Genomic DNA, 13,248 nt, shown 5'->3' with positions numbered 1-13,248 from the left:
CCACAGCCCATCTCCAATTGTATAATTCATTTTTCTCCAATATGACCCAAACAGTGTAAGCATCTCTCATTGCTATAGCAACCCAGTTGCAGAACTGAATGACACACATAAAAAATGAAATAAATTTTTTTCTCAGTTACCACAAGCAACACAAGTCACTTATCAAGATCTTACCTACCAAAATAGTAACATTCTGCAAAAGGTTCAGTTCCAGCCTGGTTTTAATCTTTGATTTAATACACCCTGTACGTTGGCATGCAGTACCTGCTGCAGTCAATTCACCCAGTTTTACTGTGTCATCCTGTCTTTACAATGAATTTAATTGCTGTGTCCCAGATATGAAATAAATTAACTAAATTCAGTGATAATCCCTGTGATGCCTTTTAGTTCTAGTAGCATTTGTCACTCAACCTGGAAAATGTATCAAAATAAGATACTTGGTACAGTACTGCATTAAAGTTTACAGTTAACTTTGAATATTCTATGAAAAAAGTTCAGCTATTTGTTTCCTCTCATTAATTTAGAATTACTATTTTTTATCTTTTAAGAAATTCCTGCTATTTATCATAAGTCTGTGTATATCCCTCCTAAAGAGAATGGTATCATAGAGTAAAAATAAAATATTCCCACAGACCAGCCTTAAAAGCAACTAGCAGTTGCCTGCCAAAGGGAATTAAAAGAAGGGTCATCCATACGACTCTGAATAACCACTAACCCTTGCACTGAACATGAACAGGAGAGGTCTGGCTTCTCTACAGGCCAGGTCAACTCTTTCCAATGAAGCCTAACTACAAAAAGGTGCGTTACTGCTTCTGATAGATGAGCAATAAAAGCCAGAACTGCTTAATCTTTAACATAACTACCTTCATTTACTGTTGTCTTCTTCCCAATTCACATTTTATAGCAGTAGCATAGGATGCTTAAATACAAAGATAATGGACAAAAAAAATGAAACAGATGGAGAAACACAGTCCCTAAATTTGAAAGACACGAACTCACAAGCATACCTGAGAAACTGGAGTTACCATCATGCTACTTCTAAAAACTTAAGCTTGACATTTTCAAGCAATTAAAAACAAAGCTGTCACAACAAAGACAGAAATAATATCGCACAGAGGAAAGCAGAAGGCACTGCGTTTCCATATTAACAGAAATGAAGAGCCACTGTGTTATCACGTGAAAATGAACTTAGTTACTTTGACAGCAAAAACATCTGCCATTGAATTATGATATTAAAAAGTCATTATAATACATTATAGAACAGTGAAATCTCTTCACGCAGAAACGAGCTGATAGAACAAAACATGTAACACTGTGGAAATGGAAATATTCCATTTAAGTAGAAATCGCTCTGATGTATCTTAATTCTGAATTTTTTCATATACTTAAGATTTCGAGGGCTTAGCTACTTCTGCTACCTTCTCCTCCTGAAAGCAAAATCCACTGTTACAAACTACATGAGATCTTACAGGGCAAATGCAACAGAGTTCAGGCTAAAATTTTCCGATTTCGCACTTTCTATATAAGAAAAATTTGGAAAGAAAAGGACAGTTTCAATAAATTACTCGTTACAGTTTCTTCATTATGTAGTTAAAACCTTATTTTTCCGAATTCAGTATTACTGAAGCAATACTTAATTTCTGCTGTATAAATACATAAAAAGTATTTGAAACATAAGTTGTTTTGTCAACCCCATATGTTAGGTTTGGCTCTTCTCTAATTCCCAGTCTTTGTGAATCTGGGAAGCTCTACTTGTCTGTCTGTCACCTAATTACCCAGCAATAAATACCAGTGCATAATAACTCGTTCAGAACTGTTCCGCAGCCCTGAGTTCTGTGTGGTGCCATGTACATCAAAGGACAGGCTAGATAAAAAAACTGTAACCCAACAGCTGCAAAGAGAGGCATTACCTTGACTCTCTTCCTCACCTTTTTTAAGGCCAGAGCTTCATTAACATTTCTCCTAGGGCACCTAGGAGTTCACTGCCCCAAAAAGGAGAATGCCTTGCTTATCTCTGCTGCTGCCTGGACCGTGCTGCAAACCAATTTAATTATCAACCAGAAAACCCACACAGAAAGAAAAAAAGGCAGTGGTGGCAATAGCTTTCTCAATACGTTCAATGAATTGAGTTTACTCACTAAACTGAGTTGAATCATGCATGCAGGAGGAGAGATTTACCCTTTTTGGTGACAATTAGTCATCTTTGAAACAGATAACTGCTAACAACTAAATGGAAAACTGTATCTGTCTTGACATCAGACAAAATAGATGACTTGTTATGTTTCACAGAAATTAATCCATATATTCTTCTCAAAAAGGTGCCATACGATACACAGCAAGATAAGCAAAGAAAAAACTTATGCTGAGAATCTCAACATATAGTCAGCGCTTCCAACAGAACTTTAAGAACAGAACTATCCTAGTAAGATATACTCTCCCCATTAAAAAGACAAAGAATAAGAAGTACAAGCACATTTTTTAAACAAACTTACAAAAACATCAAATGGTTCACAAAGAATAAATATGAATTTACCTTTGGTTTTTTGTTCAGCAGCCTGAAAGAAAAGAACAAAACAGATCAACTACTTGTCAATATTCAAAATGATACCTATTAATTATAGGGCTGCATGTCTAACTTTTTGCAGAGCAGGAACTGCTTACATAAATCAGGCATTAGTTCCAATTAAGGACTGAAGAATGTCAGTTTAACTCCATGTACTAGGAATGTAAGAATGGCCACCCTTGTCTGACTAAAGGCAAAAGCAGAGGCTGAAGAGCCAGTGTAAGACATGGCAGTGCCTCCATCTACCCACCCAGCTTTCTGTCACTTGAGGTTCAGATGTTTCCTGAACCAAACAGTATATTTATAAACTTTTTAACACTCCACAGAATTAACTTCCTTTAATTTGTCCAGTATCCCTTTGAATCCATACCTACTATTATTAGCTTACGCAGATTAACAGCACATTTTGTCAAGACCCGTCTTTTTTTTAATCTGTTTGGAACCTACCCACTTTTTTTTTTTTTTGATTGCCTGATTTCTATACTGGAAAAGACAGTGATCAATTCCTACCCACATCCTAAGGGTCATTTAAGATTAAAACTATGTAATCCAGAAAACGAGGCAGGAGAATGTACACCACAGAAAATCTGCAACGGCCTCGGAATCCACTGTCAGTTCAGTATCCATTGAGACTAATCCAGTTAACTCTGCATTGACGTTGATGAGGAACATTCACGTGACACAGCTATGGGAGCAGTAACTTCACATCAGGGGATGGTAAGCAGCTTGGGGGGGGCTAATGAACTGTCACAACTGCTTTTGCAGAGATTTTCTGACCGCAGCCTCACTCATAGTCGACAGAACTGCTCACTTGCACCAGAATTATTCACAGAAGTAAAGGCTGCAGAATCAGTGTCTGTACATCACACGTAAAAGTGAATATATCATTTAAAAGAGTAACACGAACAAACCTTTTTCTGAGCACCTTCCTTCTTTTTCTTTTCTTCCTGCTTTTTCTTTTTCTTTTCTTCCATCAAATGTTCCTCTTCTTGTGTTTCTTGTTCTTTCTCCCTGATAAGAATAAAGGTTGAGAAAAGCTTTTCAATAAGATGAAGTTTATCCAGGAAGGTAAATAACCCATGCTTACATTGCTAACTTTCTACATCTCATGTCTAAAAAAGGCTCCTTCTAATGCTGTAATAAGACCATTAAAAAAAAGCTGTTTCAAAACTAAAACCAATGACAAATTAAATAGTAGGCAATGAAAATTCAGAAAGAATAGATTTTATTTAGAACCTCTTTCCACAATCACTCAAAAGTACTACTTAATATTAGGATGTTCTATGGAAATAAAGTTTAAAAACAAAAAAAAGAACAAAACCCAGGTAATTAATGCAAGTTCTGCTGGCTTTAAACAGCTATGATTCACAATATACCTTAAAGATCATGAGCAAGTACATTAGTTTCCAACTATTTTTCTTTTTTTTGATCAAACATATACCATATTAATTTCTCATTAATTTCCAGAGGCATCTTGGTGAAAATTTAACCTAAGTTGTCCCAAACCAAGAAGAAAATCTATTTGAAACCTCACCATCAATGCTTTCTTTGTCCATCACCGCAATAAATGGTTGTAACAATGAATCTCCCCAACACCCTTCCAAATAAATACCAATGCAAATAATTCATTTACTTCTCTATAACTATTTTATCTTCCTTGACAGCTCTTTAGGTCCTGATCATTTATCAGCCTTACAGATCTTCTGAGAATACTCTGTTTCTGATGGGCTGAAACCATTACTATTATTATTATTAGATTTGATGTCTTCCAATTACTCATCAAGATCACTTGTAGTCTAACTTACTACTGCTTTACATTTAACTTCCCAAAGCCTACAGCCCCCCCCTTCCTTTTTTTTCCTGTTCAGATTTTTTTGTTGTTGTTGTTAAAAAAGGTCATCTTAGTTTTAATGTTCTTTCTCAATTGTTCTATCACAACAGGTCAGGGCAGGACCGCTCTTTACCTAAAGGAGAAACAGATGCTCTTTGGATTTTGCATACGGTGTCTCCACACATTCCTCATGAAACATTTTGCCTTGTAACTGTTTCTTTTGTTTTAACAACTTTGCACGTTCTTACATAGTTTCCCTGTTTATAAAAAAAGGAATATTGTAGTATTTTTTTTTGAGATTTTGTCTGTTGAAGGGTATTCTAGTTTTTGGCTTTTTTGCTTGCCTGAAAATACTGATTTTGGCCACTGCAGGTGCTTTAATGCTTACAGAGATCCCACACAGTGCTCCAGACTCAACCAAAAGCAGCTTCTATTTCCTTGTGTTACCCAAACCAATAAATATTACCGTAAGCAACTCAGAGGTCTAAACATAGGTGTTAGTGCCCTTTTAGACACTTTACAGCACTTAAAACTATTTACAGAAGGGACAGATATGGCAAGACCCAGAGTCTGGAACAGCAGCTGGAGGTCAGTTGCATCTGGAAGTGCCTGGTGCACAACTGGAGATCAGGACATCTGAAGTGGCATTAGATATCTGTATTTTAAATACTTGAATCACTTTCTGGCATGACCAAAAATTCATGACACACATGACTGCTCAACTCTATGCCAATTTCAAAGGGCCACCTTTCAAATCTTGTACTGTAAAGCAACCTTTGAGAAACATTTGCTCTGAGGGGTTGCAGTTGGGTATGTGCACCACATACTTAACATTGCACTGAAGAAAAGGGTACTTAAAATTGTACTTTTAAATGGATTGTGATGACTTACATTACCAAAAGAAACTGAGTTGAAACCATAATAGCTGACTTTATTGCTGCTAGCTCCGGAGAAGAACAGAAGTCCCCAGGATTTCAGTAACTACAAAGTAACACCATCCAGTCCCTTCATTTTCAGTCCTGCCTACCCAAGGCACACCAGACTCTACAAAGCCTGTGTCATGAAGTGAACTCTCCCAAACTGTCAGACTATTGCCAAGGGAAGCCCTAGTCGTTTTTTGGGGTTTTTTTTTTGTTTTTGTTTTTTTAAAGCAGGTGAATGAAACAAGTCAGTGCAAAACGAGGAACTTCTTGGTTTCCTCTTGCTAGTACTTAAGAAAACCCACGACATTACAGCAATTCCAGACCACCACAATTACATTTAAATCCATTTTAATAGTCAGTGCAGTATTAAAAAAAACACCAAACCCAAACACACCACCACTTAAATTTGCAGTTTATTTAAACTATGAAAGTACATACTTCCCAACTTTCTTGTTAGGCCTTCTTTTCCCTATATTAAGTTCCTTTCATTACTGCTGAAGTCTCGATACTCTAGACTGGACTCTGCTATGAATGTCTCTATTTCCAGCCTTTCTGTCCTCTGAAGCTGGTCCTGTTTTGACATTTGCCAAGCACTGGTATATGTTATTCCCCCCCTTGCGCAGGTAATATACCATGTCAGAGGATTTTCCAAATCAAAGAAGAGCAAACATTTTGCTCCATTAAAAATACAATGTATTTTATTACCGTATTATCATATCAATTACAACATAAGAGGCAGAAGTGCCACTCCTAGTGGAAAGCTGTTTGGTTTTGCTTTTTTCATTTCAGAGATCAAAATAGCCTCAGATTAACTCAGAAAATGATACTATAATTTTTAATGGAGTTCAATTTTCAAAACTGATTTACATAATGACACTTCTGAATACATGTGCTTTAAATAGGCTTAAAACAGAAATAAAGCTCCAAGTGGCTTCTCAGATGGCTACTCTTGCTGTCACTTCTAGGCAGAAATTAGTCATCTAAGAGCAAAACAAAAGGAAAACAATAAAACCACTGCTATATAAAGTTTGATTACATTGTCAAAGGCGTGTGTTGCAGTTTTACTTCCTGAGCGACAATTTAATCTTTATTACAGGAGAAATGCTAAAAAATTTATGAATACAAAGCTCGTATGATTTAAACCAGAAGTGTCTTAAAATATACTTGTAGGAGTTTGCCTTTTTCATATACATGGATCTGATTTATCAAAATCATGGGGGATTTTTCCGAGCAGAGAGCAAAGAGTTTTACTATATCATCAAGTGTTGTTCTTAAAGATTGCAATTAGCTTATTAAATCCAAACCTAACCCAAGGTCATCTTTAAAATGCACATGTCTAGGAGCTCTCTCTGAATAAGAGACCAAGACGAAATGCAGGTGATGGTCAGAACAACTTGACAACTATGGCTATGTTCTGTCAGTGCCTACTGCAGAAGGGCCTTTAAAAAAATTAACAAATCTAGGCTGATTTGATTTTTTAAGCTAAGCAAGAACTTCAGTTTTCTAGCTGGGATCAGACATTGGATTGTTTTCACATCTGAAGGCATGGCTGGTATTTTGAATTAGCACCGATGTGACATTCTAACAGGATTTTGCAATACACCTTGCGGGCATATCATATTCTTAAAAAACTTCAAGTAGAGTCTATTTGTGTTATTACATGCAAGGTTATTACCCATACTGTGTTTTATAGTTCAGAAGTCCCTGCAATAGCTGAGGACTAAACAGAGACCCGTCTCTCTTGTCGCTCCATGTGACAGTTCCAAACCTAGCAGCCTAATTAATTTTGTTTGCATATATTTAAGATGCTGAAGGTTTATTTATTTTCATAGGAAAACTGCCTGGAATACCTCTTCAGAATAGCACTCTTAATCTTGGTCTTTGTCTGGTTTAGCCCAATGAGAGAACAGCTCCCGTACCTTAATTCTGGAATACCTCTTGTACCTTAAATTCACATCCTACTTTATGCTGGAAAAACCTCCCCTGATGGTTGTGAAAGTTGCTGTTACTGACAGAAAACCTACAGCTTGCATACAACTGCTTAAGTATTGCTCTGGTTTTGACTTCCCCATCCAACAACAGGGCATGACCCATTTCTGAACACACGTTTTTCCTCACAATGGTGATGAGAGAGAAAAAAAAAACCTTTAAACTAGAATTCTAAGGAACTGACAAATAATCATCCAAAGGCAGGCTACAAAAGCATGCTGAGCAGGCTTTTTGGAAGGAACTAACAGAGCCATGCATCATTACAGGTGATAACAGAGAGTCTGGACAGCATAGACATGAAACACTGAGTAACCACCTACCAACTTCTCAAAATCTAGTGTCATACAGCTTCAAATAGAAACAAAGAAAATTACCATTTAGGAAGTTCTTTAAGATCTGATTCTAAACAGTAAGAAAGAAGTGGCTGAGATCACGAAGGCAGAAAGCAGCTTGAAGGGTGGCAATGAAACGGAATGAAAAAAAACAGACAAAATAAAGAGCAGTGAATCCTGGAAAGGCAGGCTTCGATTAATTCAGGACAACTGAAAAATACCATCACATAGGAAGAGGCAGGCGGCATTTCTTGGAAATCCCCAAGAATCTAAACAAGAATGTGGATACCCTAATGTATAGGAGGAACACTACATAAAGCAAGAGGTCACCAGATCATCATCACTCCTCAATTTCATGATTGCTAGAATGGATAAACCAAAATTCCACATCTGTCTATTGCTAATTTTGATTTCTGCTTCATCCTTACCCAACCCAGCTCTCTGTGACCTTTCTAGAGTAAATACCAGGTAAAGGCAAGGAGCTGGTGTGACTTTAAAAGTGTCAGCTTTTTTCCCTTGATATCTAGGCTCAGTCATTAATCAAGAAGAGACAAGCTGGTCCCTAATTACAAGCTCTCCAATCACCTCACAAAACAAAGCAGCACACTAAACTAGGTCAAATAAATAAGAAGCAATACGAAAAAAAACAGCACAAACACATGGGGACAAAAATGAGGAAGGCCAACAATGTATTGGCATTGGGCATATAAAAAGTAAGAATAAATCAACCTTTAAGTGCTTCATTAACAAGCAAGAGAAAACACTAGTTTTGATACTCAGTGGGAAAAGGGGACTATTGACAACCCTATGAGGGCTGAAGTGATAGTACTTTTCTTTCTGCTTTAGCCTTCACAGAAGAGGTCAGCTGGGAACAGATGGCCAACAACCATCTCAACTGTGCTGAGCCCGCAGATGACGACAGCTTCACAGAGGGATTTCGTAGTGCTCTTCCCTACATAGGGAGGCTTTGCTCCAGCTGGTGGCAGGGAAAAAAAAGAAGATTGGACTAAACATTTTGCTACCACTCCAAATAGGAAATCAGGCCAGCAAAACCAAAAACCGTTTTAAAAGTCCCTGGAGAAACTGGATGTTCTTCCACTGGCTGAGCCTGATGTAATTTACCATAAGAACAACTGTGTCTAAGTCATTACAGATTACCTTAAAGAATCAGCAGAAGATGGACGGCACTCCAGAACACCAGCAAATGGCAAAGATTGTGGATAACTTAAAAGGGGAAGGGATAAAACATCAGTAACAGGTAAGAAGGATTTGCGGGGGAAAAGAAAAAGATTTTTTTTCCTATGGCATATTTGCAGGTATTTTTGAAAAGGACAAAAGGAAGGCAACAGAAGCAATTTATTGAATTTTCAAGCAACATGCAAAGTTTTGTTAATAAGAACATGGTTGCATTTTTTCCCCCTGAAGAACAAGGTAGGGAACATAAGCTAAACGAAATTACAATAGAATACCCACAAAACAAGTAACCTCAGCACTTCCCCTTCCAACAAGGCAGAGAATCAATGGAAATAGGAGGCCTCTACCCATTCGCAAAGTAAAATCCTACAATATCCTCTAAAGGGAATTAATGGGGGAAAAGCGCTCAGCGACACCACTGTGGACAAGATAGGTTTATGGATAGGTTACGTGTATAGGTGTGATCACGCAGCTCGAAACTAAACTCTGTAATTTCGAAGTTTGGGTGTAAAATTTGTTCCTACAGGGAGTCATAAATGAAGCCCAATGAGTGGTTTTGTTTGACCTCAATTTATAATTTATTAATTCCATGCTTTGAGGTTTCTAGCTGTCAAATTATGCCCCTGTCCTGCACTTGTCACTCCTTAAGACATTATTTGCCTTGACAGGGGGATTCCTTCCTTCCTCTGAAACATTGAAACACTGCTAACAACTGTGGGCCTGGTACTTGGATGCTCCCAGTATCTGGTCAACTTATCTTGAGGCATGCAAGACAAAACCATCACCTAACAGGAAGAGCAGCCTGATTTCTGAAGCTACCCAGAAATTCCACCAATGTTCCTGCACAGAAACAGACCACTAATACTAATACTGCCCTTGATCTTTCCTTTTACTGTACACTATGGTTTTGGCTTTACACCTGCTTTTTGTGGTTTTATTTGTTACAGAGTACTGGTAGGTATCTTCGGGTCTGTGCTGCTCTGTGGATGGCTCTCCACTGCTGCCTGTAATTGTGAAGGATTAGACTTGATCCCTATGTACCCCCTTCCAGGCTCTCTTTAAATCCCACTTGACTAAGATGCAAGACATGCACAGACAACTTCATTCACTACTGAAATTTGTGCAGGAGGAGAATGTAGCTGCCATTCAAAAGACACCCAACAACATTACAGCATTAGTTGAGAACAGGATGTGAAAAGCACCACATTCAATTAAAATGTCTTAACTGAAACTACAGGGAGATTTTAGGTTGCCCAAGAGACTAAGTTAATAGCCCTGCTCTTACTATCTGTAAAATAGAAATTACGTGATCAGAAGAAAAAAAGAGCACCTGTGTTACACACCTTGTCTCAAGGCTGCACCTCCAACAGCAGTACACGGTGCTTCTAATATGCCATTTTGGATTATTGGTTAAAGAGCACCAAAACACTGGCAGGACCTCGAGAAGAGTGCCAACTGCTATTTACTGCAGGACCTAGACTCTTGCTAGAGGTTTCCAATTCACCCAATGTTAAGTTATCGTGACCCTGCTTTATATACACATTAGGTAAACAACCACTTAAGTAAATTAGATTAGAATGAAATTAAAGCAAGACTAGATCAATACTATCGTTCAAGATTTTTTTTAAAAAGCACACTGACCTGGCCTTGTTTTAGCTTCTACTAGTTGATTACCAGTCCCTAGGAGAGAGGAAAAATCCCAGAGAAGAAAAAGCCTTTATAAATTAAGGATACATATTAACTATAAGTGGTAGGTCTGACATCAAAGTTTGAGATTCTGTATTTGAGCAGTGCCCAAATCCCAGTGCATGTTTGTAGGGTTGTTAAGTTTTTGTTTTTCATCTACAGACTTCCTTTTGTTCACTTTCTCCTGGACTGTTAACAGAGAGAGACAGCGTACTAATGAGAGCACCAGCATACAAACGGGAATGTTTCAGGAGATGTATGTTATATCTTCATTACTAAGTAGTGCAGACCAATAGGAGTGGATTTGCAGAGCAAAACTGTCAGTGCAGAGGACTCGACAGCCACACCATCCCCATTTCAGGTGACTTTATTACTTGAGACTAGCTCCAGTCTGCTCCCACGTCCCCAACGCTCACTTGCAGCAGGAAAGCATTAACTGCACCCTTGGAGCACATCATCCAGTGAAGTTTTATTTCAAAGGCATCCAACTGTTCCACTCCAAGATCACTCCATGATGTCAATCAAAGCACAGCAAGTGAGGACAATCAGAGGGTTTGCTTAAACATGAAACTCCCAATCCAAATTAACATGCCTATCGCGTGTAAAGCTGCTGTCACACAGGTACGCCACCTCTTCTGTGACGTTGTTGCTCTCCACAGTGCAGGCCTACTAATGTATAGACAAGCTCCACTCTGGGGCAATTTAAGTAATTAGGAGGGAAATCTGAGCACAGGCTAGAACACTGTACACAAAACCTCACCCTTGCATACATTTCAGACACAAACCATATCTGAATTTGCTCCCTCAGACTGCTGACAACACCCCAGTAGACTTCAAGTATCCCATCATGTGCACCACTCAGGCTATGCAAGGACCAAGAAAAAAAAAAAAAAACACACAAACCCAAAAAAGCTTGGATCACATTCACCACTCAAAGCAGGCTACAAACAGCAAGAAACACACTACGAACAACATCTCTCCTCCCTCAGCATACATGGACCAACTCCTCTCTTGGAAAATTAAGCTACAGACTGTGAACAGCGAAGATAACTAGATTTACTTTCACAGCACTGCCTCCCTCCCAGGCCTGATGATATTTACCAGCAGTTGATGTGGCATCTGGTCCAGAGCTCTTCCCCAGTCTTCCTGGGACATAATACACAACAGAAAACAGCTTTGGAATCCAGTAGCTCAGCAAGAGCACAGCATGTTTGTCTCTCTCCAGATACTATGTTTGCTATTTTGGTTTCTGCAAATACTTTGAGAAGATGAGAGCTCTGTGCCAACAATGGCAAAGCCCCACACTGACAAATTGTTCAGCTAAGTATCACCCATTAAGTGACCTAGAAGCAACCTATGGACAAGTTTCCAGCTCAAATTATTTAGCTGGACTTGAGGAACATGTTAGAGGACCACTGCTTCCCAGGGCAGCTGCACAGGGATACTGCAAAGTAGGAGTCCAGGAAATAGGAAGAGAAGCAACAGCTCCACAGGATGTTTTGCCACACACCACAGCCCCAGGGGCTCTGAGAGCTGACCACTCCCAGGGACAGAGGCTGGAGGAGCTGGTCAGCATGTCTCCTGTCCTCCTGTAACAGGGTCAGGAAGGACAACATGCATGCTGCAGGACAGACAGCTAGGAACACTGCTTCTGCATAGCGTACCTTCACACCCTTCAAGCAAGCACAGCTAAAACCTTTATGCTTCTTTGTTAAAAAAAATGAAAAGCAAGTTTGCATAACTAAAATGATGTACCATTTGCCTGTAGGGATTTCCAACATCCCTAGTCCTCCTTTCTCCCCTTCCATCAGTCACAGCCAGCACTCAACTATCTCTGAGCCCAATCACTTCGTTATCAGCAGGCGAAAGCATATTCAACTTCCTTATTGCAGGAGCTGAAGCCCAAGCTGGTACTCTCACATAGGTCAAGTTAGACAACACAACCTACAGGATCAAAATATAGGCAGCAGAATTTATGCTCAAGACAAGTATGTTTATGATGCTGCTCTTGTGCTTATTCTGGGGAAAAGGTGGTGCCACCACACCTTCAACAAAATACACCCAGCTCACAGCAGCCGTAGACACACGCATCCACTGCCACACTCATGAGTGGCTCCAGCAATTAAAAGGGCCTGTGAAGGTGAGGTCTGGAAGAAACACCTCTCCTTTAGGTAGAGTTCCTGCCACAGGCACAGGAGAAGAAAGCACATGCACTTCCCTCGCTGCTACCCACAAGCAGGGAAGCGGTACCAGACAAGTCTAAGAATAACACCAACACATAACAGCAACACAGTGAGTAGAGCAGACATGTTACCAGACATGCACATGTCACTTGACTTAAATACAGACCTGCCTATCTGAGATTACTTCCTGAGGTTCCTTCCAGCCTGAGTTTTCCTATGATACTAAAATTGTTCCACAGATATGCGGCAGAGCCTGCAGAAACCAGCCCCCAGGAAGATGGCATCCTATATAGGGAATGGGCCTCTGCCACCTCACTACCGCGATCTCCAGATGCAGCTGTCACGTGTTATCTCCCAACACACAAGCTGCAGGGAGGTGCAGGACACTGCTGCAGCCCCAGCTCCCGGGGGCTCATGGAGAGACACCTGGATAGGGGAGTAAAAGGACATAAGGACAACATGCCTCAAGATCCAGGAAAATAAAATAAATGACACTATCCCTCATGCTGTAAAGCTCAGCAGCTACTCCACAGTACAAGCCCTTCCA

General features: G+C 39.4%; 1 protein-coding gene across 8 annotated transcripts in view; it reads right to left on the bottom strand.

Annotated features, from left to right (window-relative positions):
* TNRC6C (trinucleotide repeat containing adaptor 6C) overlaps window positions 1-13,248 on the bottom strand; it is a 107,454-nt gene that overhangs the window by 83,837 nt on the left and 10,369 nt on the right. For all 8 annotated transcript variants that reach the window (XM_068413590.1, XM_068413592.1, XM_068413593.1 and 5 more), the window contains exons 2-3: window positions 3,475-3,574; window positions 2,534-2,555 (exon numbers count right to left, since the gene is read on the bottom strand). In XM_068413590.1, the coding sequence (XP_068269691.1) occupies window positions 2,534-2,555; window positions 3,475-3,537 (85 nt within the window). In that variant the 5' untranslated portion in view covers window positions 3,538-3,574. The remainder of the gene's footprint in view (window positions 1-2,533; window positions 2,556-3,474; window positions 3,575-13,248) is intronic.

This window comes from Nyctibius grandis, chromosome 15 (genome assembly GCF_013368605.1).
Source record: "Nyctibius grandis isolate bNycGra1 chromosome 15, bNycGra1.pri, whole genome shotgun sequence".
Taxonomy (NCBI): domain Eukaryota; kingdom Metazoa; phylum Chordata; class Aves; order Nyctibiiformes; family Nyctibiidae; genus Nyctibius; species Nyctibius grandis.
This window is presented reverse-complemented; position numbering and strand designations above follow the sequence as displayed.